The sequence below is a fragment of the Neltuma alba genome, unplaced genomic scaffold, assembly GCF_004799145.2.
Source record: "Neltuma alba isolate B1F8T4 unplaced genomic scaffold, ASM479914v2 tig00011850_pilon, whole genome shotgun sequence".
Lineage (NCBI taxonomy): Eukaryota > Viridiplantae > Streptophyta > Magnoliopsida > Fabales > Fabaceae > Neltuma > Neltuma alba.
In genome coordinates, this window is record NW_021636455.1 from 432,558 (window position 1) to 459,819 (window position 27,262).

The window sequence follows — 27,262 nt, forward strand, 5'->3', positions numbered from 1 at the left end:
CCTACAAATTAGTCATTAAAGTTAGTTTAAAAAGTGATTTTGATCCCCAAATATAAGATATTAATACATTTTGTTCTTTATTTTTTTTATTTTTTTTCCAAATTAATTTATCCAATTGATATATGATTTAATGAATTAATGTTATATATATTATAAAAAAGGTCATATTTATTAAAACTAAGTAATTTATTCAGCTTACTTAACATATTTATCTAACTTTTGTACTAGTATATTAAGGAGTACTACTATGTTAATTAGCACTCTCACGTTAATTAAATTTTCAATTGGTCCGTTTAAGAGAAATCAAAATAAGCAGACAAGTCAGAGCGACCGGCCATATTATTTAGGCCAGAGGCACGGGTGATGAGAAACGTGGCTTAATCCCTCCTAAAACCTCACAGCTCCAAGAGCAGAAGAAATGGCGAGCTCGGAAGATCTGCTGCAAACTTTAGGGGACTTCACGAGCAAAGAGAACTGGGACAAGTTCTTCACCATTCGAGGCAGCGATGACTCCTTCGAGTGGTACGCCGAGTGGCCTCAGCTCAGTCATCCCCTCCTCTCTCATCTCTCCAACCTCCCTTCTCTCGCCCATGCTTCCACTCCTCAGCTACTCGTACCAGGCTGCGGAAACTCTCGCCTTTCCGAGCATCTCTACGATGCCGGCTTTCCTGGCATTACTAATATCGATTTCTCCAAGGTTGTTATCGGAGATATGTTGCGCCGCAACATCCGGCAACGCCCCCATATGCGGTGGCGGGTCATGGACATGACCAGCATGCAGGTACCATTGCTTATGTGGAATTCTGAATTCTGTATACATCTGCAGTATATTCATCATGGGTTTTATAGTAATTCCTACGTTAGAAGACGTAGCTGGAAATATGAAGTGATGAAAAGTTGACGTTTTCGTAACATTTGTAAGCGGTATTTCATTCCACCTCAAAATCTAGGAAAACGAGCTCGATGATTTTGCAGTAGCCGTGTCATGCCAGGCTAGTTAGTGTTTGCAAAGGGATGTAGTCTAGGAAACTATGGTTGCATACTACTCTATTGACCCTTCTGTTACATTATCAAGCTTCTTTGCCCAAACATTCGCCTCAGGGTCAAGAGTCTTCTATTTCGAACGTACAAAACCTCTCTTAGGTGACGGTATTAGCTGATTTAATCTACAGGTCCTGTATAGCTGGGAGATTCTTGCATTGTGATCTTCATTCTCTGCTAGTCTGCCGGGGGGGGGGGGAGAGGGAATAGTTTACCTACTTTTGTTGTGGAAACCAATGTTGAAGTCTTCATACTTCTATAATTGGAAGAAGCCGAAGTCAAGCATGATGAGAAGACTCCAATCCAAGGGAGCTCTCACTCCCCATCTTTACCTAATAAAATATAAGTTGAGCTGGGTTTGGTGCGTCATGTAGACCTCTTAAAAGAACCATGGCGACAGCATCAGGAGAGCTGCTACTTTTACCTGATGTATGATTTGGAACACTGTTATTTGAGAGATTTGGATTGTAAAAGAACCATTAAAAGAACCATATTAAATGAATAATCATTTACCAGGGAAAAACAAGTAGGTTCTGAAGATATTCTCACCGACTACTTCCTTCGTTAACTATTTTTCTTGCACTCTATCTTCATTTTTTCGACTATATAATCCCCCCGCCCCACGGGGTGCAGTTTGCAGAGGGCACTTTTGATGCTGTCATTGATAAAGGCGGACTGGATGCTCTGATGGAGCCGAAGCTTGGTCCAAAGTTGGGAAATCAGTATCTATCGGAGGTTTTCTAAGATTTTATTTATTTCTATGTAACTGAAGATCAATATAGTCTGATTGGCAGACGGTTTTGTGCATTCATTGTTTGTTAACACAAGTGAACTTTTATTTATAGGTAAAGAGAGTTTTGAAATCTGCTGGAAAATATGTGTGCCTTACCTTGGCTGAATCTCACGTGCTAGGTAAGGTTCCTGAATGTTGCCTTTTTTCCATAGTTATTTATTAGCGAGAAATCATTGACATCTAAGAATTCCAATTGGAGGTAGTGGGGGTATGTGAAGGGTGATTAATCATATGTTGGAAGCATGGATGAAAAATAGGCCATAGACTACCGCTAATTTAATATGCTAGCTGCCTCATATTTTTTGTGACCTATGTACTTGTTTTTTCCTTTTTGATAAAGTGAAAATCATAATAATATAACATACATCTAGAAGACAGAAGCAATATATGATAATTGACGTTACTGATGGAAATTGAAGAGAGATAGTCTAGTTCCATTGCTGAGTTTGGTAGTGTTGGACATTCCTTTAGTTAGTGGCAATGGATACAACGGAGAGGCTTGATATGTAGAACCCACCTTCATGCTAATCACAATTTTATTTATTTTCTTATGGTGCTAAATTACTTTACGCAATAGCATTAATGTGAAAATCATATGCATACCCCTTATCAACATTCTGGCAGAACAACTCCCCCATCTTGTGTAACTCTTACAGCTAAGTAGGAAATTGTTGCTACTGAAGGAATTCTATGCTCTCTTCTTAAATTGCTTGTAGTGGACTCGGGCATGTCTATTATTTCTCAAAAGACCTTCTGGAACTGCAGCATCATGTTATTTATTTGTTTATTTCTCTGGGTCTGATTGGTTTTGCATGGCTAGAGGATAATATAACTCATGTACTCTTTTCAGATATTCTTTTCTCAAAGTTCCGAATTGGGTGGAAAATGACTGTTGATGCTGTACCTATGGAGTCTTCTACTAAACCCAGCCTTCAAACATTTTTAGTTGTAGCGGAGAAGGAGATATCTACATTGGTGCACCAGATTACATCTTTACTCGATAATTCTTCTCTTCAGTGTAATTCAAAACAGGTAGAACATATGAGCTTGCCTGATCTTTGAAGGATGAGTACTTTCTTGAAACAAAGATCAATGATTATTAGCTTTGGCTGCTTGCTGCTAATCAGTGTTAATTTTTGACTCTCTTCTCTGTATGCTTTGATTTCTCATTTTGCAAGGCTTGTGGACTTCGTGAAGCTCTTCAAAATGAGAATCAAATCCGTAAACAATACTCCAGTAGTTCTGACATATTATACTCTCTTGAAGAACTGCAACTTGGAGTAGGAGGGGAACTGACAAAGCTTTCCCAAGGTCGACGTTTACAACTAACTTTGGGCGGACAAGGGAGCTCTCGTTTCTCCTACAGAACTGTACTTCTTGATGCTGAGGAAACCTCTGACCCATTTACATATCACTGCGGGGTTTTCATTGTGCCTAATGTATGTCTTAGTGCAGACTGCCTTTGGTGTTTGTATGGCATTCCGTCTGATTTTGTATCAAGGAAAGAATCTTGTTAGCATATCTGCTCATAAATTGCTGTGCAAATCAACAAACTTTCCCTGCAATTTTGTGCGTTCCAGCACTGCCAAGACATTAAATGGAGTAAAACTGTGGATTTTTTAAAACTACATAGTTCACTGTTATTGAGAAACTTATCTTAGTGAAACTATTATAGTTCTATTTGACGTTCTTAACTCTTAGGTATATGTTGGATTTCAGACTCGTGCCCGTGAGTGGCTGTTTTTCTCTGAAGAAGGACAGTGGATGGTGGTCAGGAGCTCAAAAGCAGCACGTCTTGTAATGGTAAGAATATTGGTACTTGGATTAGTTGCATCACCTTTAAAGCTTCTAACCTAATCCATCTACATTAGGTTTTCCTAGACCCCAGCCATACTAATGCAAGCATGGATGAGATTCAGGTAGAATCTGCCCCTTAAATTTTACTTGATTACGCACAAGCCATTCTAACAGATTTAATGCATTATTTTTTACTAAAAAGAGCTTGATATCTCTTTTCAGAAGGATTTATCTCCCCTGGTTAAACAACTGGAACCTGCCAAAAATCAGAGTGGTGCTCAGATACCGTCTGTTTTTTTATACCTACTGCTTATACTTGATTTTTTTCTTCATGGTGTTCATTTTGAATATTTTTTCGTTGAATCAGTATTTATTCTTATTGAATTGATGCCAACAGAGTGTGTGTATAGGCTTCCCCTGCCCTAAGTGAAAGAAAAGAAAATAGGAAAACCTTATTGAGGGCAGTCTTTGCTTGTTACTATCGGCAGTATAATCATGTTATCTGTGACTCACATACAACACTGTTTTTTGAAAATTTAGATCGACTATATCCTCAACTTCATGTTGAGAGTGCTATTCAAGTGTTACAGCTAGTATGATGCAACTTAGAATGGCTAATATCCCAAGTAGACTAATTTGTAATGAAGCAAAGTGCACCAAGCTGTAGGTGACTCTAATTTAGACTTTGGTACTAGTTCTTGTCTTGTTTGAACCCATTTCTGTTGAAGCATTAGAAACTTATCGAGTTATTTTTGAATCTGTTAGGCATGAAGCAAGAAAAGAATTTGTAAATTCCTTGTGTCTACAATTCACACATTAGAGCTGTCACTGTTTGTTTATCCATTATTCTGGGAAATCTCTGATTAGGATACCATTTTGATCTATGAGTATTGAGTATCCTACAATTTAAAACAAAAGTCCAATCATATATTTTATGCCTTTTATATCCTTTTACATTTCTGAAATTGCTGCTTTCTCATAAATTCTTGAATGTACACATGCAGCTTCTTGATGGCAAGTGATGGGATCAAGAAACGAAATATTGTTCACCAGGTTTTTGACAATTTACTTAATAATCTTTCTGTTTTGTAATTTTCTTGAGTTTTCCCTCTGGGGGAGGGGAGGATTGCCCTTGTCTGCCTGACATCATATTGCCTTCATTCGGAGATGTATTTCCATAAAAAATAAATTCTTGCTTTGTTTGTATGAAGATTATCAAATCCTTAAATAATCTAAGCGACACTGCTTCTGACTTCCAAGTTTGCTATTTTTTGGCTATCAGTTCGGTTTCATTCTTGTAGGGTTGTCTTATTATTGTTTTTGTTCTATTATTTTCTCTTAATTCAATAAATTCTGTTTTTATCAACAATGGAAGAAAAGATCATCTCTTAACCACAGGTTTTTCTTTTCCTTTGCCCGTTAACTACAGGTTTTTCACTTTGTTAGAAAATCTGTATATTATAAAAGTAAAATGATGTTACACTGTTTTGAAACTGTGCTTGATTGACATGTTTTTATTATTATTTTTCTAAATGGAAAATTTCTCTCCCCATGCACTAGCACGAGGGCTTTGCTAGTTATTACCTAAATTTATCACATGGATGATTTTGCTACTTGGTTTTAGATGTTCATATTCTTGTCATCATCAAAAAGTTGTCTGGGTTTTGCAGGTCACATCATCGTTAACTGGACCCATTATTGTTGAAGATGTAGTTTATGAAAATGTAGACGATGATGTCAGTCATGTTTTTCCTTCGAGTGATCTGGTGTTTCGACGCCTTGTATTTGAGAGAGCTGCAAATCTAGTGCAGTCTGAAGCTATTCTAAAAGAGGAACAGTTACCTAGCAAACTGATTGGTGAGACAGAGAAGAAGAAGAAGAAGACCAACTCAGCTTCCAAATCTCGGAAAAAGGGATCTCAGAGAAAAGTTGGTGGTAATTACTCCTTTTCTTGAACGCTATAGAAAGAGTGATCCTAACTCTGGGTGGGTGGGTCTTAAAACCTTTTATGTATTATTTTCCTTCTGTCAGCATTTCATTAAAGGGCTATAGAAAAGGATCCATTGCTAGATATTTATGGTGTACCTGGTTGTATATTTGGTGGCTGAAGTTCTTCAGAGTGCGTGTTGTGTTTTTTGGTGTGGGGGGCACGGCCTGGGGGGGATTATTAGGGAATGGAAAGAGTGATTGTCAGCATGCCTGAATTTGATATTTCTTTGAAGTTACTCCATTCTAGCTGTTCACTTTTTTTCCTCTTGATGTTGTAGAAGCAACCAACCAGTCAGCAGTTTATCATGGATATCTAGCTAGTTCTTATCACACAGGAATTATTTCTGGATTAATGTTAATATCTTCCTATATGGAAAGTATCGCATCAAGTGGGAAGATGGTAAGTATTTGCAACATTTATTTTTCTATTTGTGTAGAAAAATCATACGAAGAAATAAAGATCGGTATTTAGGGTTTTTGAGGAAGCTGCTATTGAATTTCATATTCTGTGGAGATAGTTCAAAGATGGTTTCCTTTTTCTATCTGCAACATGAGTAGTCTTCATATAATAATTATTTTGCTATCCAGAATAACTTATACATACAATTTATATTTCTCAGGTTAAAGCAGTCATAGTAGGTCTTGGAGCTGGTTTACTTCCCATGTTTCTTCATAGATGCATCCCCTTTATGCATATTGAGGTAACATTGTTATGCCCCAAAGGTGGTTAAAATTAAGGACTCAGACCCTTCCTAGATTGGAGGATATTTTATTCTTCAGAAATCAGAACTATGTTACGTGATATCATGTGGCTTGATAAGAATTTATGTGCGCAGGCTGTGGAGTTAGATCCTATCATTGTTGATATTGCAAGGGGTTACTTTAATTTTGCTGAAGATGAACGCTTAAAGGTAATTTGAGGTACCCCTTTGTTTTCCTTCTCAAGGTTTAAAGAAACATCTTGGTCATCTGAAAACATTTTTCTTCTGAGGACTTCCTTGACATGCGATTGTCTTTAGGAAGGAAAAGAATGCAAGCTGAAATGGGAAGGAAGAGAAAAGATGAAACGGAGGGGGGGGGGGGGGGGAACCGGAGGTAGGGGTGTTAGCATTGAGAAGGGAGAAGAAACTAACAAGAAAATGCTAATTCACTCAACACCGATTTCACCCATCTAACTCCCTATTTATAGTCTTATTACCCATATTCCCAAACTACTCCTGACCTTATTCCCGATTTCCATGTATCAAGGGGGTGATAGTATGTATTCTCTAAGAACACCAAAAGAAGTCTTGAATTAACCATCTGAAATAGTAGTCAGAAAGATCAATGGGAAAATAAAACAAAAGGCCAAAGAAGTGAAGCTAAGCCATTCCTGCAAAGTGCAAACTACCCAAACCCTTTCCTGGCTGGGCATGTCAAGTGGCTTACTGTTAATATGATAATGGATTTCCTACAGAAATCCTTCCATAGCATGAATATTCTATTCTAACGGTAACGCATGGATATGGTGGATGAATCTTCATTGAGGCAAGTCGTAACATTGTGTGCTAAATTTCTATGCTTTTTGGAACCCAGGTGCATGTAACTGATGGGATCCAATTTGTCACTGACATAGAGGTTGCTGTTTCTACAACAACTGAAGTTAGCACTGCTCCATCTCATTCTAGTGGGGATTGCATTACATCTCATGTAGAAGGCAAAGGGGGTTCTAAAGTTGATATTATTGTTATTGATGTCGATTCTTCAGATCCAAGGTGAATATGAATTAAAACATTTGTGCAATAATATTAAGCTGTTATATGATAACCAAGGAAGCAGTTATCAAGATGTTAGAGAAATTTAAAACTGTTTTGTAATTTAAAAAATTTTACATTTTGCGTAATCTTCTTTTTCTGTACAGCTTTGGAATGACATGCCCTGCTCCAGATTTTTTGGATGATTCTTTTCTCAAGACCGCAAAGGCTAAACTTTCAGAGGAAGGTCTATTTGTTGTCAATATGGTGTCCCGATCCCAAGCTATCAAAGACCTTGTTCTTGTGAGAATGAAAGAGGTGACTACGAACATTCCATTATTATCCATCTTGGTCTTTGTTTTTGGTTTCCTTCCTCTGAATCTTATGGTTAATTGAAGGTTCACCAAAAATTCGCCACTTTCATGCTCATTTGAAGCAACATCTCTGTTCTGTTTTTCTTTTTCCTGTTTTTATCATATAAATATAAATACAATGGGTGAGGAAAAGAACATCTTCGACACTTGGGTGAACATTTCCTGTTCCCTAATAGCCTGAAAGGTGGTGCAAATTATGTTTCTATTTTGCATCGGCAGCAGATTTGCTTACTGAATTATGTATTTAGAAACTTTTATTAATGTTAAATTTCAAATTTTATTGTCCATATAGGTCTTCAGCCACCTCTTTTGCCTCCAGCTTGACGAGGACGTCAATGAAGTCCATTTTGCTCTCAACACGGAGTCCTGCATTGAGGATAACCACTTTTCTGATGCTGCTCTTAAGCTTGAGCAATTGTTGAAGTTTGAAAACCCAAAGATGTGCAAAAATGTTATTGATGCAACAGGGAAGATCAGACGTCTGAAGTGAAACCCAGCACATTGGAGTTCCCTAATCCTCCCTATGAACGTGCTTCTTTAGATAAAATGATTTTGCGAAGCCATATGGATTTGTTGAACCCCACGAAGCAATTCCAGCTGATCATGGTGCGTGGGAAATCTTATTCATCTGCAGATTGGATTGTCTAGTGCCATATCAAGATACTTTGTTGAATCACACAGATAGTTTCTTGTAAAAAGATTCAAGCGACTTCAACGTTTCTCTTGGTGGATCTGTCAGTCCATTGCCCAAGAAATTCTGAAATCTTTCTAAAGGGGTGGGGTGGGGGGATGAGATACCAGGATGTCATTTTGGATGTGAACAAATTGAATGGAACCATCATGCCAGAAATTTATTTACAGGTTAGCTCAAACGCGGAACATTCTTCTCCATTACAAACATATAATCAGCACAAGTTTACACGAATCAAACTGAGAATAGAGTAGACAACATCTGACACATAATGGACTGATCCGTAGCGCATGAATTTGTAAGGTCCTCGTTTGGATTCGCCGGCAGCCTCAAAGTTGGGAGGATCCATCTGTTCTTGATGGTGATGAGCATGTGGCTTTCACGGCCAAAGTCTTAACAACACCCTGGCACGGGTTACCTCCGAATAGATTGTTTGAGATTTCAATGGAGCAGCTCCTCTTGCCTTGGCAAGCCTATAAAACGTACAAATACCTTTGTCTTAACGGAAAAAGTATACAAATCTAAATTATGTCAAATTAACCTTTTTTTTGGGGGGTGGGGGGGAAGGATCAGGCATTTGTATACCGTGCCATAACTGGTTTGACAAGACCAAAAGCCAGAAAATCACTACGGTTAAAACCCTAAACCGTGTCAAATCAACTCTAGCATTATCATTTACACGGAAAATCACTACCACGATCCCTGAAAAAATCAAGATGTCAGATATGAAGAATCTAACTTAACTCCACAGCACTAAATGCATAGGAACTTTAGTTTCCTTTTCATTGTGGTCCAAAGACTCTTTCTCCGTAACAATTTTATCACAAGTACTGGTTTAGAAGAGGGAAAAATTCACTGGTTGGCAGAGTTTACCTGGGAAACCACGGACGCTGAATTAGGTGCATGGCAGCTTCCTCTAGCAAAATTTTGACAGCTACCTTGAGGAGTTCCATAGCTAGCAAACGTTATGGACGAGATTACATCTCCACCTTGACAATACAAGTTCATTTCAGGTGTCATATTGCTTTTGAGAAACTCTTGACCGAAAAAATCCGAACCTCCGAACTTTGACAAAGCAGGATAGTGAGATTCTGAAACTTTAGCACATATAGTTCTGGCCGAACGTAGCTTAACTGAAATATCAAATGGATTTCCTCCAGTTTCTTCAAAAATGACAAGCAAGTTGTGTGATGCTTGCAACCATGAACGTGGCACGTGATACCTGGAGATTGATCAATAACTTGAGTCAAGGAAAGCCTGAAGTCGAAATATTTCTAGTACGAAAATGAATGTCAGGTCAAAGATGAAACTTTGAGGGGCTTATCATAATTATGGCGTTAAATTTTTTTGTAACCAGAAGCTAGCAGTTTTAGCTGAAGTACAGGATTACCAGGTTTGGGTAGGTTTTCCACAATTAGTTACACACTTGTCTGAATTATATGGCCCACGATAATCACATGCTTTACATCCATCCTTTGGGGCAACCAGAGTCCAGTATCTTCCTATGTGGTGGCCGTTCACCCAAGCCTGACCTTTTCCCATGCTTGCCAAATCGAGAGCAACTGGATCCGTTCCGGCAGGGGCATCAAAATATGTCTGCTTGATATAAGAGAAAAGATTAGGTGAGTTATTATAACATATTACTTTCGATCCTTAATATAAGAGTTAGTTTGAATTTAAATTTGATCCTAAATATAAGACTCAAGTTTATTTTTTTCCTCATATTTATCCATTTTTTTTAAGATAGTCTCTATAATAGTTACACATATTAAACATTTCATCAAATGACATTTGATTAGTAAGGATATTTTAAAAAAGACAATACCTATTTATTACATATAACTAATTTAATTAATTTTCTTAATCTACTCAAATTAGTCAACTAGCTCTTATATTAAGTACCGGAAGTAGTAATAGCTTTTGGCACAAGAAGCCCTTGTGCCGTGGAGCACTTTCATACGTTCTGCGATCAGAGATCAGGGGTCATAGGATTTACTCTATGCATGGTGTGTGCTAACTACCAGAAAGGGGGAAAGAACAGGAGTAAACAATCATAAAGAGAATGGAGAGACAACATTAGAAAAAGTTACCACCGATTTCAAAAGCCCCTTTACCTTGTACCATGCGAATGTCGATGGAACGGCATCGTGGGTCAATTCAGCCCATTCTGCCTCTTCATTGTCTTCAAGGTAAAATTTTAAAAACTCGCCCTGAAGCCCAACCTTGTACCAAAATGAATAAACTAAAGTTAGTATGCACCACTTTTTTATACTCAGAAATCGGTATTAAAAAAAAAAAGATACACAAACAATAATCAATAATGATAAATCCGTGACTTATTATTGATAAATTTCAGGGAAAAAACCAAAATCGCTCCAAAGCCTGCACAAATATGGGCTAACCAGATTTTTTGGAAGTTATAATCATAGCAGATAGAATTTTAGATTATTTATAGTAGGAAGTTGCATTATTTACAAGTCATACAAAAATACAGCTTATTTCAGGCTCCATGCAAATGCATCTGGCCTACGAATCAAAATGTGATTAATGGAACCTGCAATTATTTTATTTTTTTTGGGGGGGGGGGTTGTTTGGGTGTGTGTGTGAAACTATGTTCTCTTCCCAAACAGAACAAAAAGGAAGGAGAATTAGCAGCTCAGGCATATGGAAGGACAGAAAATAAACCTTTATCAGACAAGGACACTCTCCATGCATAGAGTAACTTCCTTAGCCTCCCCTCAGACCATTGCTTACCCAGATAATTACATCAATGGCTCTCACTCTCTCTCATCCAGCTCACGCACTTCATATCCCATGTGATTTAATTAGTTAATAATGCCAGATATTCCTTTCCTGCCCCTCTTTTCACCTCACCAATAACTTTCGTCCTAGGTCTTGTTCTTTCTTCTTGTTACGTACATCTTCCCATCTAAGGGCGTGTTAACACCGGACACCCCCATGACCTTCACCAGAATTAGTGATGTACTGTTTCGATTTCTCGACTTCCAAACTTGGGCATTTTCAATTTTACCAGCTAACATACAGAATACCTTTTTAGACCTACATAAATCATACTAACTGAAATATTAAATACATACCTGGTAGGTCCATAATGACTTTGAAAGATCAATGTCTCCGTTTTTAAATCCAGTGAGCTTGATTTTACCTCTAATTCCCGCCCCATCCTTCTCAAGGTAGGCCCCATAATTCTGTAGCATTGTATCGAATAGAGTAATATTATATATAGAATCAATCATCAATATTTCTTCTGGGTAAAAACCAGAACGAAATCAACACTGATGTGGAAATTTTGAGAAAAACTATTGCTGGTAAAAGAAATTCAAATAGGACGGTCACAATAAACTGGTGCTACTTGATCCTAGTCCTATGGATAAGAAAATATAAACTTTACCTGCAAGCCCACTGTTTGAGTTATTAGTATCAAATCATTGTGTCCTGGGGAAAACTGAACAGTCTGGGCCACTGTGACTGAGCGACCAATTGCATTGCCTTCACTTGGAAAAGACACCATAAATTTCACAAGAGTTAAGACCAAAAAGGAAAAAAAAACAAAGAAAGAAATAAAGAGAAAACATCTCAGGCATAACAACAATGATAAAGGGAAAATCTTTATTCTTAGAGTTGCGATGGAACAGGATTAATTTCTTCACTTCTTTTTGGTATTCGGCAGATGGTTTGTTTTAAAGAGATTCCTTAGAAGACGTGCAGAAGCATTGGAAGTTCTTCCGCATTAATAACTTTCTCAGTTCTCATTTTTGCGTTTTCTTTTATTGCGCATCTGGTGCTTATACTGAGGATGATATGCCACTCTCCTTGGAGTAAAAAAGCGGTTCTTTCACCAGCCAAGAGACCCAAAAAACACTTAATTGAAGGGGAAAAACTTTGTACTCCAAAATATGAATAGTATAAATCAACAATTTTCCACACCAAAATGTAAATAGCATAAACCAACAAACCGCTGATGAAAAAGGAAAATTGATAGCTGGCGTATCATTGAAGCATTTGAATTATAACGTTCAAACTTCATATATACGTGCTTCGTTTGTTGTAACATTAACAAGGTCATTTAAAGTGGCTGAAGCATTCAGAATGTACGCAATAGTCATCTCATGCACTAGCTTAAGAACAGCATGGAAGAGGAAAAGAAAAGTAAACTAATACTACCTCTGGTCCTTAATATAAGACCTTGTTTGATTTTTATTTTGGTCCTAAATATAAGACTCTAATCCACTTTGTCTCTCATATTTATATATATTTTTCCAATGTGGTCCTTTTAACAATAGTAGTTTTAACCAATACACTTAATTAGCAAGGATATTTTAGGAAAGACAACACCTATTTATTACAAATAACTAACGTAACTTCCTTTCTTAATCTCCTTAAATTAGTCAACTAGCTCTTATAATTAGGACCGGAGGTAGTACAATTTGTTTGAGAAAGAGAAACAGCCACTGTGTTGAAATGGAGACCTTATCAGAGAAGATGAATGGTAGTTTGATGTATGGAGGTTAAAGACAATAAAATTGAGATGGATAGCGTTAATTTAAGAAGAAAGGGGTGGGGGGCTTCAATACTAATGAATATGTTGCTAGTAACAAGTAGGATTTTAACCCAAAGCTACTTTTCAGAGGTTAGATGGTGGTAGACATCTCATATAGTAATTTATTAATTATCATTTTAGTTTCAATAGTAAACATATGTTAAAAGCCTTTCTAAGACAGCTAGATTATAAATTCTTCTATAGTCAGATTAGAGCTTTCATGGAAGAATTATGATTTAGGGATATTTAAAATAAAAAAAATCCAATTTAAGAACAACTACATGAGTGATTTATGAGCTTGAAGAGCGCCTACTTAGTTAAGATGTAAAACACACATGACTCTCTCTTTCGCCAAAAAAAAAAAAAAAAAAACTCAGGGAACCAATTTTGTGCTCTTAAATTGAAAATTTTATCACCAAGAGTTCCAATAGTAGGAATGAACATAAGATTAAAACAAAAATCTCCAAATACATATACACCCTAGATTTGGTGAAATATAAGATCCAATACCTATGAGCTGGCCATTAACAAAGATGAGCAAAATATCACGGATGCTGTCTATAGTAAGTTTTGGACGAATGTTATTTTTCTCCCAATAAAAGATGTCACCATCTGAAATGAAAATTCTGCATTTGATACAAATGTCAATAGACTTCAAATGGAATCAAATCACAATATATAATTGACTAGTCCAACTAGGCATGGAAATGAGCTATAAAAAATATCAGGATGTCCTTCTTCTCCTGAACAGTATTCGCTGCAATTTCAAAATAAAAGGATTTAGTCCACTATCCTATACAAAATGATACATTGTACTGTAGCGTGGGTTAAGATGGCTGAGGTTCTAGGCCTTTTAAGAAATAGGTTTCCTCCTTGAGATTTCTACAAGGAACCAATTATCCTGAAACAAGCTTAAAGGCACTTTTCAGGATCATTGAGACACCCCTCACCAGAAAACCTATTGGATTTGAAGCATGGACAAAACACTGACCTACTTTATGATAAGCTTAGATTTTATTTAATTAGGCAATCAATGGCCTCACCAAGGATCACGCTCTTGACAATTACATGAAAAAAGGATCCAATACCGCCATGTCAAGGAATAACTGAATTCTGTGTAGACTTGAAAGTGAAATTCATTTAATAAGAGGAAAGAGTGGGAAAATGAAGATTATTTCTATATTGGTGGACGATGGCATAAAAAGGACTCAAAAAGGCAACAAGCATACATACCATACATGACACATAATAAGAATTAAACTCAAACTGCAGCAGGTCCCACAATATCTTTCATGAACACAGAATCTCACTGCAAAATCATCAGGAGTTCATAGTTACCTGGTTGCATACCACAGATAGTCAGATTGGTCCTTTGTGACGTTCAAATGCTCCAATATACCTTGTACAGTGAAATTGTTTTCACTCCACACACTGATTGGCTCATTTATTGTCATCCATGATTTTGAGATGTATGGCATGCTATTGTAGCTCATTAATTGCAGGGCTGGAAAAAGATCAGAAGCTAGAGGCAAATCAGACTCTACCAGTTTGACTGAAGTTTGAGCTCCAACCTATGCAAAGTTTTGCAAGAAAGAAATTTGAGAACAACAAGATAATAATTATGAACATTTCCACAATGAGTACAATGACATTTTAAAAAAATATTTTCCCTGCCAAAGAGTGCTTCTGAGAACACAGAATCCTCCAAGAATTTTTTTTTCTTAAAAAGAAAAACTAACTAGCAAAAAAACAAATTTTAAAAAAAAAAATTATTAGTTCAAGGAAGGGCCTTCTTGTCAAGCAAGTCATTAAACCTACCTTGGCTGTATTAAAAGCAGCATTCCTGCAGTCTGGCAATATACTCACTGACCATGGTGGTATGGTATATTTTTGACCACGGAATATTACAGTAGCAGTTTTTCGTTCATCAATATTGGCAAGAAATGCAGAGCATCTGCCATGAAATTCAGATAGAGATGAGTTCAGTTCACCTGGGTGAACATCTGTGTGGTAGACATGTGCCTGGAATTAAGAAACAAAACAAATCGATTGATATTATCAAAAAAGAAAATAAAAGAAAAATTCAGGGAAAGCATTCAGATTACACAAATAACTCACCTATATAATTTTGCATACTAGCAAAATTCAGGAAATTTCCTTAAGAAATCGATATAATAAAAATATGTCAAAATCCCTAATATGGTACCAAGAAACGTTCATAAAGATTGATTGACACCAAAAAACGGAAAAAAGAAAAGGTTTCCCATGTAGGTAGGATAAATGCACAATGTTTTTATAATAATCGTGCAGGATAAGATGGAATAAAAGGAATTATTGGAAGTTCAAAATATCAATTTGATCAATAATCAATAGGTAATTATTTTATTTAACTAAAGCACTATACATAACCAACTGAAATGGGAAATTCCAATTCACACAAAACAAAAGGTGAGACAATATCTCTCTAACTGATAACTCAACTAAATTTTAAAATTACACCAATTATATAATTAAAAATTTATAACATCACAAAGTAAAGCAGGAAATCAGCGCAGTGTGAAAGAAATTTGCTTTAGCTGATGTTAAGATTGGGCTGGTAATTTTTTGATAGGAAATCTTGCAAAATATACAAGGTAGCAGGATAAGGTACCCCCTTAAAATCAACAGTTAACTAAGAACATTGAGTGAGGCTTAGGCTACAGTTCCATATGCACTGCATTGGTTTAATTAATAAAATATGTCTTTTCCATTCTTTTTAATAAAAAACAGTGGACATCATAAAGTTGTTCATTGCTTTCTGCTCTGAAGGGTGGAAAAATAGAAAACCATTTTTAAAAACCGAGAATAAAAAACAATTTTGTCAATTGTTTTAGAAAAGACATCAAACAAACCAAATCTGCATTTGTGAAATTGAATACGCCAAAACCAATATCTATTTTTCATTCCCCCACATAATCCTATATCTATTTTCTGCATCACTTCATGACAAATGTTAAATTCATTCCGTGCTATAAACGAACACCAACTGCAGAAAAAGACAGTTTATCCCACTCAATGTTGTTAACCGCTTTCCTAAAAATTTGGTCAGGTAATTTGGGGTAGGCTCAAACCTCTTGCTTTGGGCCCAATTTTATATAGGTTGATGAATCAGAGGCCGCTAGAGCAGGCTCACAGAGCTTTATAGCAGCATGTAAATCTTTCAAATGTCCCCACTTTGGCTCACTCAACAGACCTAGATAAAGAAGCTTCTTCAAGTATTATCAGTCATGAAAGCAATTGTATAAACCCCTAGGTCAGCTAACAACAGAAGGAAAAAATATTTATTTTTCCCTCTACATACCATACTCATCAATTGGAGCATCATAATCATAGCTTGTAATGTAGAAGGGCCCCCCAGAAGTTCGGCCAAAGTTTGTTCCACCAAAATACTGCAAGCCAAGGCAGGATTGTCAAAGAGATGGATCGTACATAATTACATATTATATATCATCAAAACCAAAATTCATATTAAATATGACAAACTTGATGGCATTACATCATATTTATTATTTTTAAAATAAACACTGATGTTGAAGAAGGGAAATGGGAAATGTCCAAAAATCTTATTTCTCTCGTGTTAGTCATGGAAATCATAGATTCTAGGAAATTGCATCTTAGTGTTCATGAACGTATAGCACTTTAGAAGGATTATCACCCAAATGTTGAAACTTTGAGAGGCATGGTTACTAAACTCGAAAACTGCCTAGGAGTGATTGGAATATTTGCCAATTGGCCAAAAAGTTAATTTTGAAAAATAAGTGAAAGAGTGAAAAAGAGACAGGTGAGAGAACATCTATGTAATATAGCGATCCAGTAACATCATTCTGGGTAAAAAACTCCAAAGTAGAACCATCATCTTAGCTATAAAGACATCAAAAGTTGCCGCAACAGAAAAAAGACATCAAAGTTCTTTTATACTCATCAAAACCAGAAATCCAGCTACTGTCATACCATATAGTAATTGTGAAAGCTTCCACCACGTTCAAAAAATCGAGCAACAGCAAATGCAAGATCTTCAGCAGGTCGATGAGGCAACCTTCCACCCCACTCTGTGTACCTTCAATTTGGTGTAACGTAATCACTTCATAATCAAATACTAGTTAAGATGTAAATGCCTTTTCTCATTTTTGTTTCTTTTTTCTTTGGAACACATAAATAGCCCACATACGATAAGAACTTAACTCCCCTCCCCAATGCTTTATCTGAAGAGCATCAAATAAAACGTATTCTGTCTAAGAAATATTGGTAAAGGATGAAAAGTAAAGCAAAAGGTGAGGAGCAGAAAAATGCACACAATATTGACCTTTTAGCCAGCATTAATATCGATACTATGACTACTTAATTATGCTTGTGCCCTTTAGCTTTCATTGCACCATGATTAGCCACTTTTATCCCATGAAGTAACTACCCTCCTATTCCCAATCCATTCTCCTAACTGCATAATATTTTCCTGAACTCCTTAACGCGTCAGCATCAATGATGTTAAAGGTAAATATGAGAAGGATGTCTTCATAATTCATACCAGCCATCCCAGTCCTCTGTCCAGAATATTGGTTTGTCCCTGGAGTTTGGTTTAAAACCATCACAGTAATATGCATTGCATGAATCGATCTGTGGAGGAAATATACAATATATGGATAATAATGCAAATAATAAGAGAAGCCTGAACATATGCTAGTCCAAGTAAGTAACAGTATTCAAGTGCAAATTCCAGTTCATTTTTCAATTGTAGAAAGTCATAGAAGATTACAATATTATGTGGAGCATCAGGTTGCTTGCACATGACCCATGGAACACCAGCACCAAGACTTAGAGCCATTCTAGCTGCCCATTTAACATACTCTTTCCCTCCCTTACCAAAGGACCTTTCAATGTTCCCATATTCATTCTCAATCTGATCAAATTCAACCAAGAAATGCATTATTAGGCACTAAAAATTATAAAGGGAATTTTATCAGATTTATACTTGCATCTGGCAATTCCAAGATGACGGAATAAATCATCTGCAGCAGAATAGTTAGGTCAGCTCATAAGCTAGGCAACAAATTAATTTCTGGAATGGATTTATTTTGTTAAAATAAAAGGTGAAGCAATTAGCTAGAATTAATATTGTAAAACAAGAGTAAATGATGGATATCTTAATAAATAAAGCAAGAGGAATGGCAATCGTCCTAAAGGCTATCAACCATGATATATCTCATGCATGTAAGATAGCACTTACATATGTGCTCAGTTCAGTCTGAACCCTAATTAACCAACAAAATAATAATAGCTATGACTCTTGGGTACTTCGTTGGGTAAAAATGATCCAGTTTCACCTGGAGATGCATTAAGCAGAAGTGCAACAAGGAAATACAAGAATTAAAAGACAACTTTAAATTTTACTGCCTATTCCGGTGACTCAACAGGTTCATGAATCTCATCTAAGTTAAGAAAATAAAATCCACTACTTCACATATATCCATACTCCATAATTATCAGACCTGCAACATAATAATCGGACCCCCCTGCCATGAAAACAACTTTTCCTCTCTCATCAGGTTCACCACCTTGGAAACAAACCGCTCCATCTCCTCCTGCGGGAAAAAAACGAGTAGATCAAGATGGTGATTACGGTGATCCTTTAAAGTCCAATGACAACAATAAATACAAAATTAGAGTCTTAAACAGCACTATCGCATGAAAATATTGAGCATATGGACAATTTCATTTTGATGTATGTATGAGATTTCAGTTTGTATAAAGGAAAACGAAAGTCAATGAAATTTTGAAATTACGTACATAATGACTTTGTAAAACCAACAAATTGCTTAGCCGACTTAATTTTTCATTCATGGAAATGAAATTTTAGAAAGAAAGGATGATACAATAACGGATAAGATAACCTCCTAGAAGGCTAGAGCAGAGACAACATAAAGGATCAACTGAAAAAGGAGAGACAAGGGGCGGAAACTTTGGCAGGACTGTTGTTATGAAAAAAAATGACCAAAGTCGACAGAGCATTCTACCTTGAAAGGTGCACTGTTTGTTCGAAATACAATACCCGGGATATCCCGCAACCACACTGGGAAACCCCTACAAGAATAACAAACAAATCATGGAAGGGAAAAATATATCTCAATTGGCCAGCAAAGAAATTTTTTCATTCAGACGTGCATTTGAATAACTGTCATGTATAAGTGGACTAAGATAGCCAAGAACTTCTTCCTCTTTTAGTCATTGATGGAAATGTTTATTTCTAAAAATAAAAATGATTTTAAGATTATAGTGCAGAAGAAGGCGAGACCCAAAGTTCCACTCTGCACACACATAAGGACCTATACGAAGATGGAGATAAAGTCCACCGGATCCAACCAGCTTCACAAACTTCACTAGATCATATCTCCCCTCAAAGTTATACTGCACAGGCACAAAATTTGTCAATGTAAAAGAAATCAAAATTCAGCATGAATAATATGTATACAATTAAAGAAACTATACAAGGCAGCCAACAATACGAGCAGCAAGAAATATAATGTTACACCTGCCCTCTAACTGGCTCATGTCCATTCCAGAAAACATAAGTCTGGATTACATCTGCCCCTCCTTCCTTGCTCTTTGCAATCAGATCCGGCCACATCTAGCATGATATAAAGCATATAATATGGCCAACTTCATCAAATGTCGTCAGAAATTTAACCACATCACTCTTTAAAAAAAAAAAAAGATGAAAGCCTTATCCCAGTAGGTAGGTATCACATCACTCTTTAACGTATTTAAGAAAAAAGTTTTAGCTATAACCCCCATTTTGGCCAGTAGATCATTGACTGAAGTTGTCTCAGTTGAATAATTTAACAGTGGTCGAAATTTCGGCATAGATTAGTAAACATAATTTTCTCGCATGCAATGATTTATAGGTTCAATTTTGTAGTAGTTCCTTGTGTTCTTTTGGCTGCTAAACCCCGATGGATCCATTGTTCAAAATGCTTACAAGCGTTCAAAAGCATTCCCCTCTACTACCTTTCGCTTCCAAAATTTTCAGGTTGTAGCTCATAGGATAGACGAATTTATGAGGAACTTCCTTTGTTCTGGATTGAGCAAATGGGAAAAACACCATGTTGTGGGTCGGTAAATTTATTGCAACTCTGAAAATCAATCAAGGGGGATTATTTGATATAGAAAAACATTGTTTTAGCGGCCAAATGTCTGTGGCATTTTCCTGTACAGACTACTCCATCATGGAACCAAGTAATTCAAAGTATGGTTTAGACAGAATTGGGCGGAAAGCCAACGCACTGATTGCTGCAATTCTGCAAGTTTCAAGAATCTTTTATGATTTTTATTGAGCATTAGTTTCTTGGGAGAGTGAGAGTGAAAAGGTTAAGTTAGGCAAAGATAATGCGAACTAAAGAATGAGAACCGCTGATTTCGTTCAGGGGAAGTTTCCAATGAGAGAGGAGAAGAAGCACTGAAGAATGCAACTTCAATATTAAAAAAAAACAAAAAGAAAAAGAAAAAAGTACAGGGGCTGAGATTATGCGATTGAACAGAACGGGAGCAACCTCTAGGTGCCCTCTTTAAATTTCACATGGATGCTATTCTCTGTGAATTACAGAAGACCGCCCATGTACATATGCTCCGTCCTCTCAAAACACAATCGAGCCATGGAAGTTAGTAGCGCACCTCGGGAGTGGCGCGGGGATAGTGAATTCCCGCTGAGATGAGCATGCGGCGCTTCCCGTCGATGATAAGAGCCCTGTGATCGTAGGTGACATTGAAGGGCTTGAAGAATGCCGCGGTTGTTAACTCAGAGTGCATTGATAGATACAGAGCAAGGAAATAGAACAATCCTTTCCTGGGAGTCATTTTGGATGAGAAGATAGAAGAGATCGACGCTGTGATAGAGAAGACTACAAAGAGCGAGGTTGGTGGATATAGCTAGAGAAGAAGCGTGTTCCAGTGGAATCCGATAGTGATTACTGATCAGCGTTGCAGCTAGTAATAGGAATTGACGTCGGATATTGATAATCCGACAAGTGTAGGAAAAAATGAATTGATATAAATAGATTTCGGCGTTTCGCTTAGGCTGTAGTCATAACGTTGACCGAAGAGGCCGTACCCGTAACGGCAGACCGTATAAATACGTGGGAAAAAACAGATAAACCTGTTATTATTAATAGAAAATCTTAATAATTTCATCTGTAATCATGACATCGACAAAAGTCAACATTTTTTAACGTGCTCCATTAAAAGCAAAAAAAAAAAAAAAAGTAAAGCTTTCGACGAACAAAACCAAATAAATTTTACGTTGTTTTCGATGATGCTATCATTTGCCTTTTTGTCCTGGGTTTTCTAAGTGGTGTCAGAATTAAGAACTCATTTTGCCATGCTCCGTAGTCATCACTTCCGTATAAATTTAAAGACGCCAAAGTCAATTCAGCTCTTTTTTTTTACCAGCAATTCAGCTAATAGTAGACAAGTAACAGAACAGAAAAATTAATTCTTCTTATGGGGTTTGAAAAAAATAAATGGAGATATATTTTTATTCACTGTAGCCGGATATTTGATTTTAAAGCTTTCCGATTAACTTCAATTTTCCCCAATGGGACATGATTCACACAACATTAAAGGTGCCACAAAACCAAGAACAACAGTAATAGATAGCAATCTCACTCTTTCTTTCTTTTTTTTTTTCCCACTCTTGCCACCAGTAATAGGTGGTAATCTAGTCTAATGGATACAAATTTTGTGATGTGTTTTATACTGTAAATGACGGAGCAACGCGGAGTTAGTTAAATTGAAATGCTATTTCGCCAACATGATTAATTTAATCCACTTAGTGAAATGAAACTTCGAATAACTCGAAATTGAAGTCTTCTATCTATTTATGCCAGGAAAAAGGGTACAGCTACGGAAACTTGTACGCTCCGGCCATAAAAAATTGACCGTATTTGTGTTCCATCAGACTCATTGTATCTGGAGAAGGCAGCTAGGTAGAACGTCGTTCTCAAAACAGCTATCCAAACTATACCACTTACAATAACAATGCTACATAATAATATTCCCGCATGTTGCGAAGGCTATAAATATACAAAAAGAAAAATTGTGCATGTTACACAATTTTTTTTTTTTTATCTTCCTTACGAAGCGTCATATTACTCAAAAAGAATTCAATAATTTCTTAATTTTCCCTAATTAATTTTCTTTTCTATTTATATTACTCCAAGCTTTAACAAATATAGTCTAACATTTTACATTTTTAATTATAAATTCCAAAAACCTGAACCAAAAAAAGAAATTAATGGGAGACTACGCAGGACAGGAGTCTCCCCATCACATCAACAAACAAGCACGGAAAGTCTATTGAAATGGAATAAATGCTAAAATAAAATGAAAGAAAAATAAACTCCTAGTCTCCTAGACAAGAAAGTAACAGTTTACTTGATATCGCATAAAGGAGGATGTACCTGTGCACATAGAGAATTAGGAATTTAATTCTAACCACAACAAACCATAACCAGAACTTTATCATAGGCCAGAAAAGCTACAAATTAGTGAAAATTAGTGCTCTTTAGAAGACCTCAGAAAATTTCAATCACTTGATTACCAGAATGCGTTGTGCAACAAGAGAATCAAATCAGAAATCTTGATCATCAGCTTCCCATTTACATCCGGCCATTGAATTTGCGTACGTATACTATAGTCCGCTTTCCTGTAACTAAACGCAGTCTTTCCCCCCTCCCCTTTTTTGGCCAACACCAAATGCAGCAATAATAATCATACTTTACTATGAATTGGGTTTCTAATCATAAGCTGTGTAAATCTTCCTATGAAAGAGAATTCACTAGTTAGCTGTTGGAAGGTAAACCCTAAACATGTCAGACTTTCTGAGTTTACGCCTGCAGGTGGGACATTTGTGTTGAGCAGCTATGGCTGCCTGAATGCACTTCTTGCAGAAAATGTGGCCACACTTAGTTGATGTCTCTTCAATCAGCTGGCCCATGCAAATTGTGCAGCTGAAGGTGGGTTCCTCGGGCAGCACCTCACGCGGAGACAGCACCTGACGAGCAGCAACATTAATCAGCCATAAAATTCAAATGATATCCATTTCAATTTTCGTCAGACACAAGGATCAAATACAAGTAGGCACTATGATTAATATCTCATTTTCGTCAGACACCAAAGACCAAACCAAACTTTAAATAAGGCCGAGAAACAGCAGCAATTACACCCCCTCTTTCTTCCTAGATTAAAATTAGAAAATATAGGTTTTAGTTTCCTATTGTCCTAGGCTCCTGGTTTGACTATTGACTACCAATATCACACATTCAGCTTCTTAATATGTTGAGTGAGTAGCCAAAGTTAGCAACACCGCAGTCATAAAATCAAATGTACATGAAAAATGCACAGATACATGGTAGCCAGCTGAAGGAAGAACTAACACTATGCTAAATGAATTTGAAAAAAAAACTAATAAGTTTACTAGTCTTCCGGGAAAAATTGGTAAAATCACAATTATACATCTCCCAATCACAATTATACTTCTCCCAGTTAAAGGGCACATAGTTCACTTTAGCTGGGAAGAGTTGAATTATCTTGAAGAAGAAAATGGAATCAATTAAAAGCAGAGGAACGGCACACGGTATTCGTTTACTTGTTTTCCGAGATCAGTGTGAAATTAATCATTTGAGCAGTCCAATGTCTTCATTATTCACTTTAAATAAGCAGGTGAAGATGCACTCCTAGAACTCCAGTCAGATAAGACTTCAACACTTGAAAATAGTTAGCTGCCTAAAATGACCCATCTAAGGCCATCAGCTGAACAATTACCATAATCAAGTAAAATATAGTCCATGAAGAATCTGGGATGATCTCTAAATAGATAATTGCCAGCAATTATCTGCATGCTGAAGATGTAAAAGAAACAATCGCAGGCTAGAGATAAGTGGCTATAATAAAAGAAAAGCAGCATATGCTACCTTGGCTACCCTACTGTCTTTCACACCTAGGTGCAGCTCACAGTCCACAACTGCTTGGTTTTGTGGATTTTCGTGTCTGTTGTCACTAATAGAGTGACAAACCGCATCAGCTGTCACTTCTGCAAACCCGGAAAATCTGTTAGTGAACCTCTCATAAAAAGAAGAAAGAGTACTGCTATCAAGGTCATATGACAACATTCACAGGACTTCCACAAATGACCAAATGCTTTATGACCAGCAGCTTCTTTCCCTTCACAAACAAAGAGGGAGGCACTAAGGAGAGAAATGGATAGAGAAAGATTCAATAAGGTAAAAAGGAATGGTACCCTTTGAACCAAAGAAAAAAATCAAAGAGTATTTCGAACCAAAACAATCATTTGAAGGAGATTGAGAAGGAGAAAACAACAGGCAGTCAAGTGTAAGACTAAACAAAATTTCCTGAAGATACAATCGGATAGCATCAAAATAAAGGGCAGTTTCTAACGCCATACAAGTCTAGCCTATTACACCAATATCACCCCACTGCCGCCTCCTTCCCAAGAAAAAAACGGAAAGACAGAAAGAAAGAAAAGAAAAGGGGACAACCACCAAGGTTAAATACGATAAAACTACAGGATGAGACGAGCAGGACAAAACAATGACTATGTACGGAAAATCTAACAAACCTGAAATGTTTCCTCTATATTCATCAAACACTTGTATAACCGCATAACTTTGACAAGCATTTTTTCTTCGAGAATTGCTCTTGGCCTAAAAGGAAAAGAGCTTACTATAAGAAGCAAATTCAAAACAACTTGTAGTTTCATGTAGAATTGACGAGAACCGAAGTTTGAATAAAGGATAGCATACTTCTTCAAATTTTCTTGGGGATATTATAACAACATCATCAAGTTCAGCATCACCTATCTGCAACTGCAAATTTTCATTACCAAGGGCTGATCCTTGAGCTGCTGCATCCAGGCTCTCCTCAAGAAGAGGAAGGTTGAGGTCCAAGTCAAAAACCACGATTTGCTGATTTTGAAAATCTCTAGCAGCCTCTTGGCCTTCCCGAGGTCCTGAGCTGCTCATATTAAAACTGAGCTCTCGGAAATGCAAATCCTAGCTGCCTTAATCATCCATAAATGTGCATTATCGTAAGCCAAGTGAAGACTTAAGCTGACCCTCAATTTCCTCAATTCACTTCGTTAAAAAATGCTTATAATTTTTTTATTTGCAGAGACATGCATTATACCTGTACTATGAATGGTTCTATTCATGATTAATCCTTAATGTTTTCTACACTTCAATAACACCCTTTTCGAATTGCAATTTATACTTAATGAATGCAAAAAGATGAAGGAAAACAAACTAAGAACTTCTATGAGCTTCTCAGAGTTAATCATGAAGCGGACGCCATTTCAACTGAATTCCCCAGAGTTAGATGGAATGTATACATATAGTTGATTTTACAAGTTATGTCCTCTTCTGTTCTGAAAGAAAGCAAAGCTTCTTAAGATTCCCCCCCCCCCCCCGGGTAAAAAAAGCTTCTTCAGATTTATTGAGAGCTTATAAAGAGGAGTGGGTGGCGAGAACCTTTTTAAGGTCCGTACAAGAAGCTAAATTTTTTTTTTTTAGGACGAATGTAAGGCTAAAAATTTCAGTCCGGGGAGAACTAGAAGTTCTTCGAATATTTCACAACCCAGTTAGAAGAATTATGCAAGAAATGTCCGTAACAGGGCAAGGTGTCTTACAGGGAGGCAGAGGCAGATAAAGAGCAAGAGAGAAATCAGAACGTTATAAAAGTCCGTCATCCTTATATCAGTTCAGAGGCATATAAACAAATAAAACCAGGAAGAAAGATCGGTACCTGAGCGGAATGAACGAGCAGCCGAGTCGCGAGAAAGAAGAGGCGAAGAGAAGAGACGGAGCGGCGGCAAGTGCTAGAAGAAGAGTCTTATAGAAGAGTTAGGAAGACGAGGAGAACGGAAAGGAAACGAGAAGGGAGAGATTAATAATAATGGCAAGTTCAAACTTTCCATGTGTGAATGTATTTGAATCGAGAATACCATACAGCCTTTGCCTTGCTTTTCTGCCTTCACGCAATTTTGGAAATACCTTCTTTCTTGCCGTTTCAATGCTCTTTCTCTCTCCATTTTCTTGTTTATTTTTATGGCATGTATCTATCCATCTATCATCTATGCTTGCGCTTTGATGTCCGCTCTTGCAGAAGTCAGCCCAGCGCCCCGATGGAAAATTGGCATTTTCTTTTTCCTCTTTATTACATCCATGTCCTAATTGGGGGCACCACGCTGTAAAGTCAACGACGTAATTTCGTTTCAAACAAATTTTGAAAGATTCATTTCTGCTTTAAGCTGAGATTTGACCAGATAAGGGGGTTCTGTCAAACGTCAATACACATAAGCCGACTCTAGGAACGAACTCCAATGTGTTTTCACATGAATGAACCTTAACTTAATAAAATTTACGATATACTTTATCATGAGCTTTCGAGGCCAAAACATTATCATGAGTTAACCTGCCTCCTCATGTTTATTACACTCTTTCAATTCTAAATACTAAAGAATCGTTTAATTTTTATTTTAATTATAAATATAAGATTCTAATTCACTTTATCTTTTATATTTATTTTTTTTTTTTAAAAAATAATAATTCTAACTAATATACTTGATTATTAAGGATATTTTAAAAAAGATCATACTTATTTATTATAAATAACCAACTTAACTTATTTTCTTAATCTCATCAAGTTAGTCAACTAATTCTTATAATTAGAATTAGAGATGGTATAAAATTTATTTTATAATGTAAATTATAAGTGAAGATGTTTTTTTTTTTAATTTATTGATATATATATAAAAGGGCAACGTACCTGCCCCCATTGCATGGGACGGTGTGAAACGTTGACTTCGGCTTTAAGCCCCGCCAAATTAAAGTTTAAGGGGGAAAGCATATTGGAGTTCCAAGTAGCGGCTACGCAGGGCTGGAGCAGCAGCGCTCAGCAAACAAACAATTATAGAGACTTGGACCTGTCAGGTTACCGGAAATGGTGACAATGAAGCGCTCATCATGGGGAAAAATTAGGAGAAATTGGATTTTATTTTATATTTGATTAAGTTAAAATAAAATTGAGAAACCAATTGTATTACACTGAGAGGCCGTCGAAAGAAACCATAGATGCGTCACCAAATAGGCTTAGGAAGGAGGAGAAACTATGATAGTTATCACGTGATACTCAAATGAAAACTCAGCCATGTACAAAATAGTAACCCTGCTAATATAAACCTTG

At 36.7% G+C, this 27,262-nt stretch overlaps 3 protein-coding genes across 5 annotated transcripts; 1 reads left to right on the plus strand and 2 right to left on the minus strand.

The window, feature by feature from the left end:
- Positions 1 to 379: 379 nt before the first annotated feature.
- LOC114718428 (eEF1A lysine and N-terminal methyltransferase) lies at positions 380 to 8,599 on the plus strand. Its single transcript, XM_028903731.1, has 16 exons — positions 380 to 781; positions 1,675 to 1,776; positions 1,887 to 1,953; positions 2,685 to 2,866; positions 3,013 to 3,273; positions 3,554 to 3,637; positions 3,706 to 3,753; positions 3,854 to 3,918; positions 4,636 to 4,684; positions 5,302 to 5,566; positions 5,899 to 6,020; positions 6,241 to 6,321; positions 6,457 to 6,531; positions 7,196 to 7,374; positions 7,521 to 7,671; positions 8,020 to 8,599. Exons 1-16 carry the CDS (start codon positions 419 to 421, stop codon positions 8,215 to 8,217), a joined length of 2,292 nt encoding a protein of 763 aa, XP_028759564.1. The 5' UTR covers positions 380 to 418; the 3' UTR covers positions 8,218 to 8,599.
- On the minus strand, positions 8,546 to 24,889 carry LOC114718427 (beta-galactosidase 9). Of its 2 annotated transcripts, XM_028903729.1 has the most exons (20): positions 24,879 to 24,889; positions 20,681 to 20,935; positions 19,542 to 19,637; positions 19,305 to 19,417; positions 19,027 to 19,093; positions 18,502 to 18,594; positions 17,769 to 17,912; positions 17,541 to 17,629; positions 16,970 to 17,075; positions 16,320 to 16,407; positions 16,090 to 16,211; positions 14,798 to 15,001; positions 14,318 to 14,550; positions 13,490 to 13,605; positions 11,831 to 11,928; positions 11,517 to 11,627; positions 10,533 to 10,640; positions 9,809 to 10,014; positions 9,292 to 9,640; positions 8,546 to 8,891 (listed from the first exon to the last, which is right to left on the minus strand). In XM_028903729.1, the coding sequence occupies exons 2-20, from the start codon at positions 20,861 to 20,863 to the stop codon at positions 8,748 to 8,750; spliced, it is 2,670 nt and encodes an 889-aa protein (XP_028759562.1). In that variant the 5' UTR covers positions 20,864 to 20,935; positions 24,879 to 24,889; the 3' UTR covers positions 8,546 to 8,747. The 2 variants fall into 2 exon arrangements, with proteins under 2 accessions (XP_028759562.1, XP_028759563.1); XM_028903730.1 differs by lacking the exon at positions 13,490 to 13,605 and having other exon boundaries at positions 11,831 to 11,933.
- LOC114718429 (E3 ubiquitin-protein ligase complex slx8-rfp subunit slx8) lies at positions 22,575 to 26,172 on the minus strand. Of its 2 annotated transcripts, none has more exons than XM_028903733.1 (5): positions 25,823 to 26,172; positions 24,826 to 25,078; positions 24,642 to 24,726; positions 23,977 to 24,095; positions 22,575 to 23,057 (listed from the first exon to the last, which is right to left on the minus strand). In XM_028903733.1, exons 2-5 carry the CDS (start codon positions 25,042 to 25,044, stop codon positions 22,842 to 22,844), a joined length of 639 nt encoding a protein of 212 aa, XP_028759566.1. In that variant the 5' UTR covers positions 25,045 to 25,078; positions 25,823 to 26,172; the 3' UTR covers positions 22,575 to 22,841. The 2 variants fall into 2 exon arrangements, with proteins under 2 accessions (XP_028759566.1, XP_028759565.1); XM_028903732.1 differs by having other exon boundaries at positions 24,826 to 25,082.
- Positions 26,173 to 27,262: the final 1,090 nt, after the last annotated feature.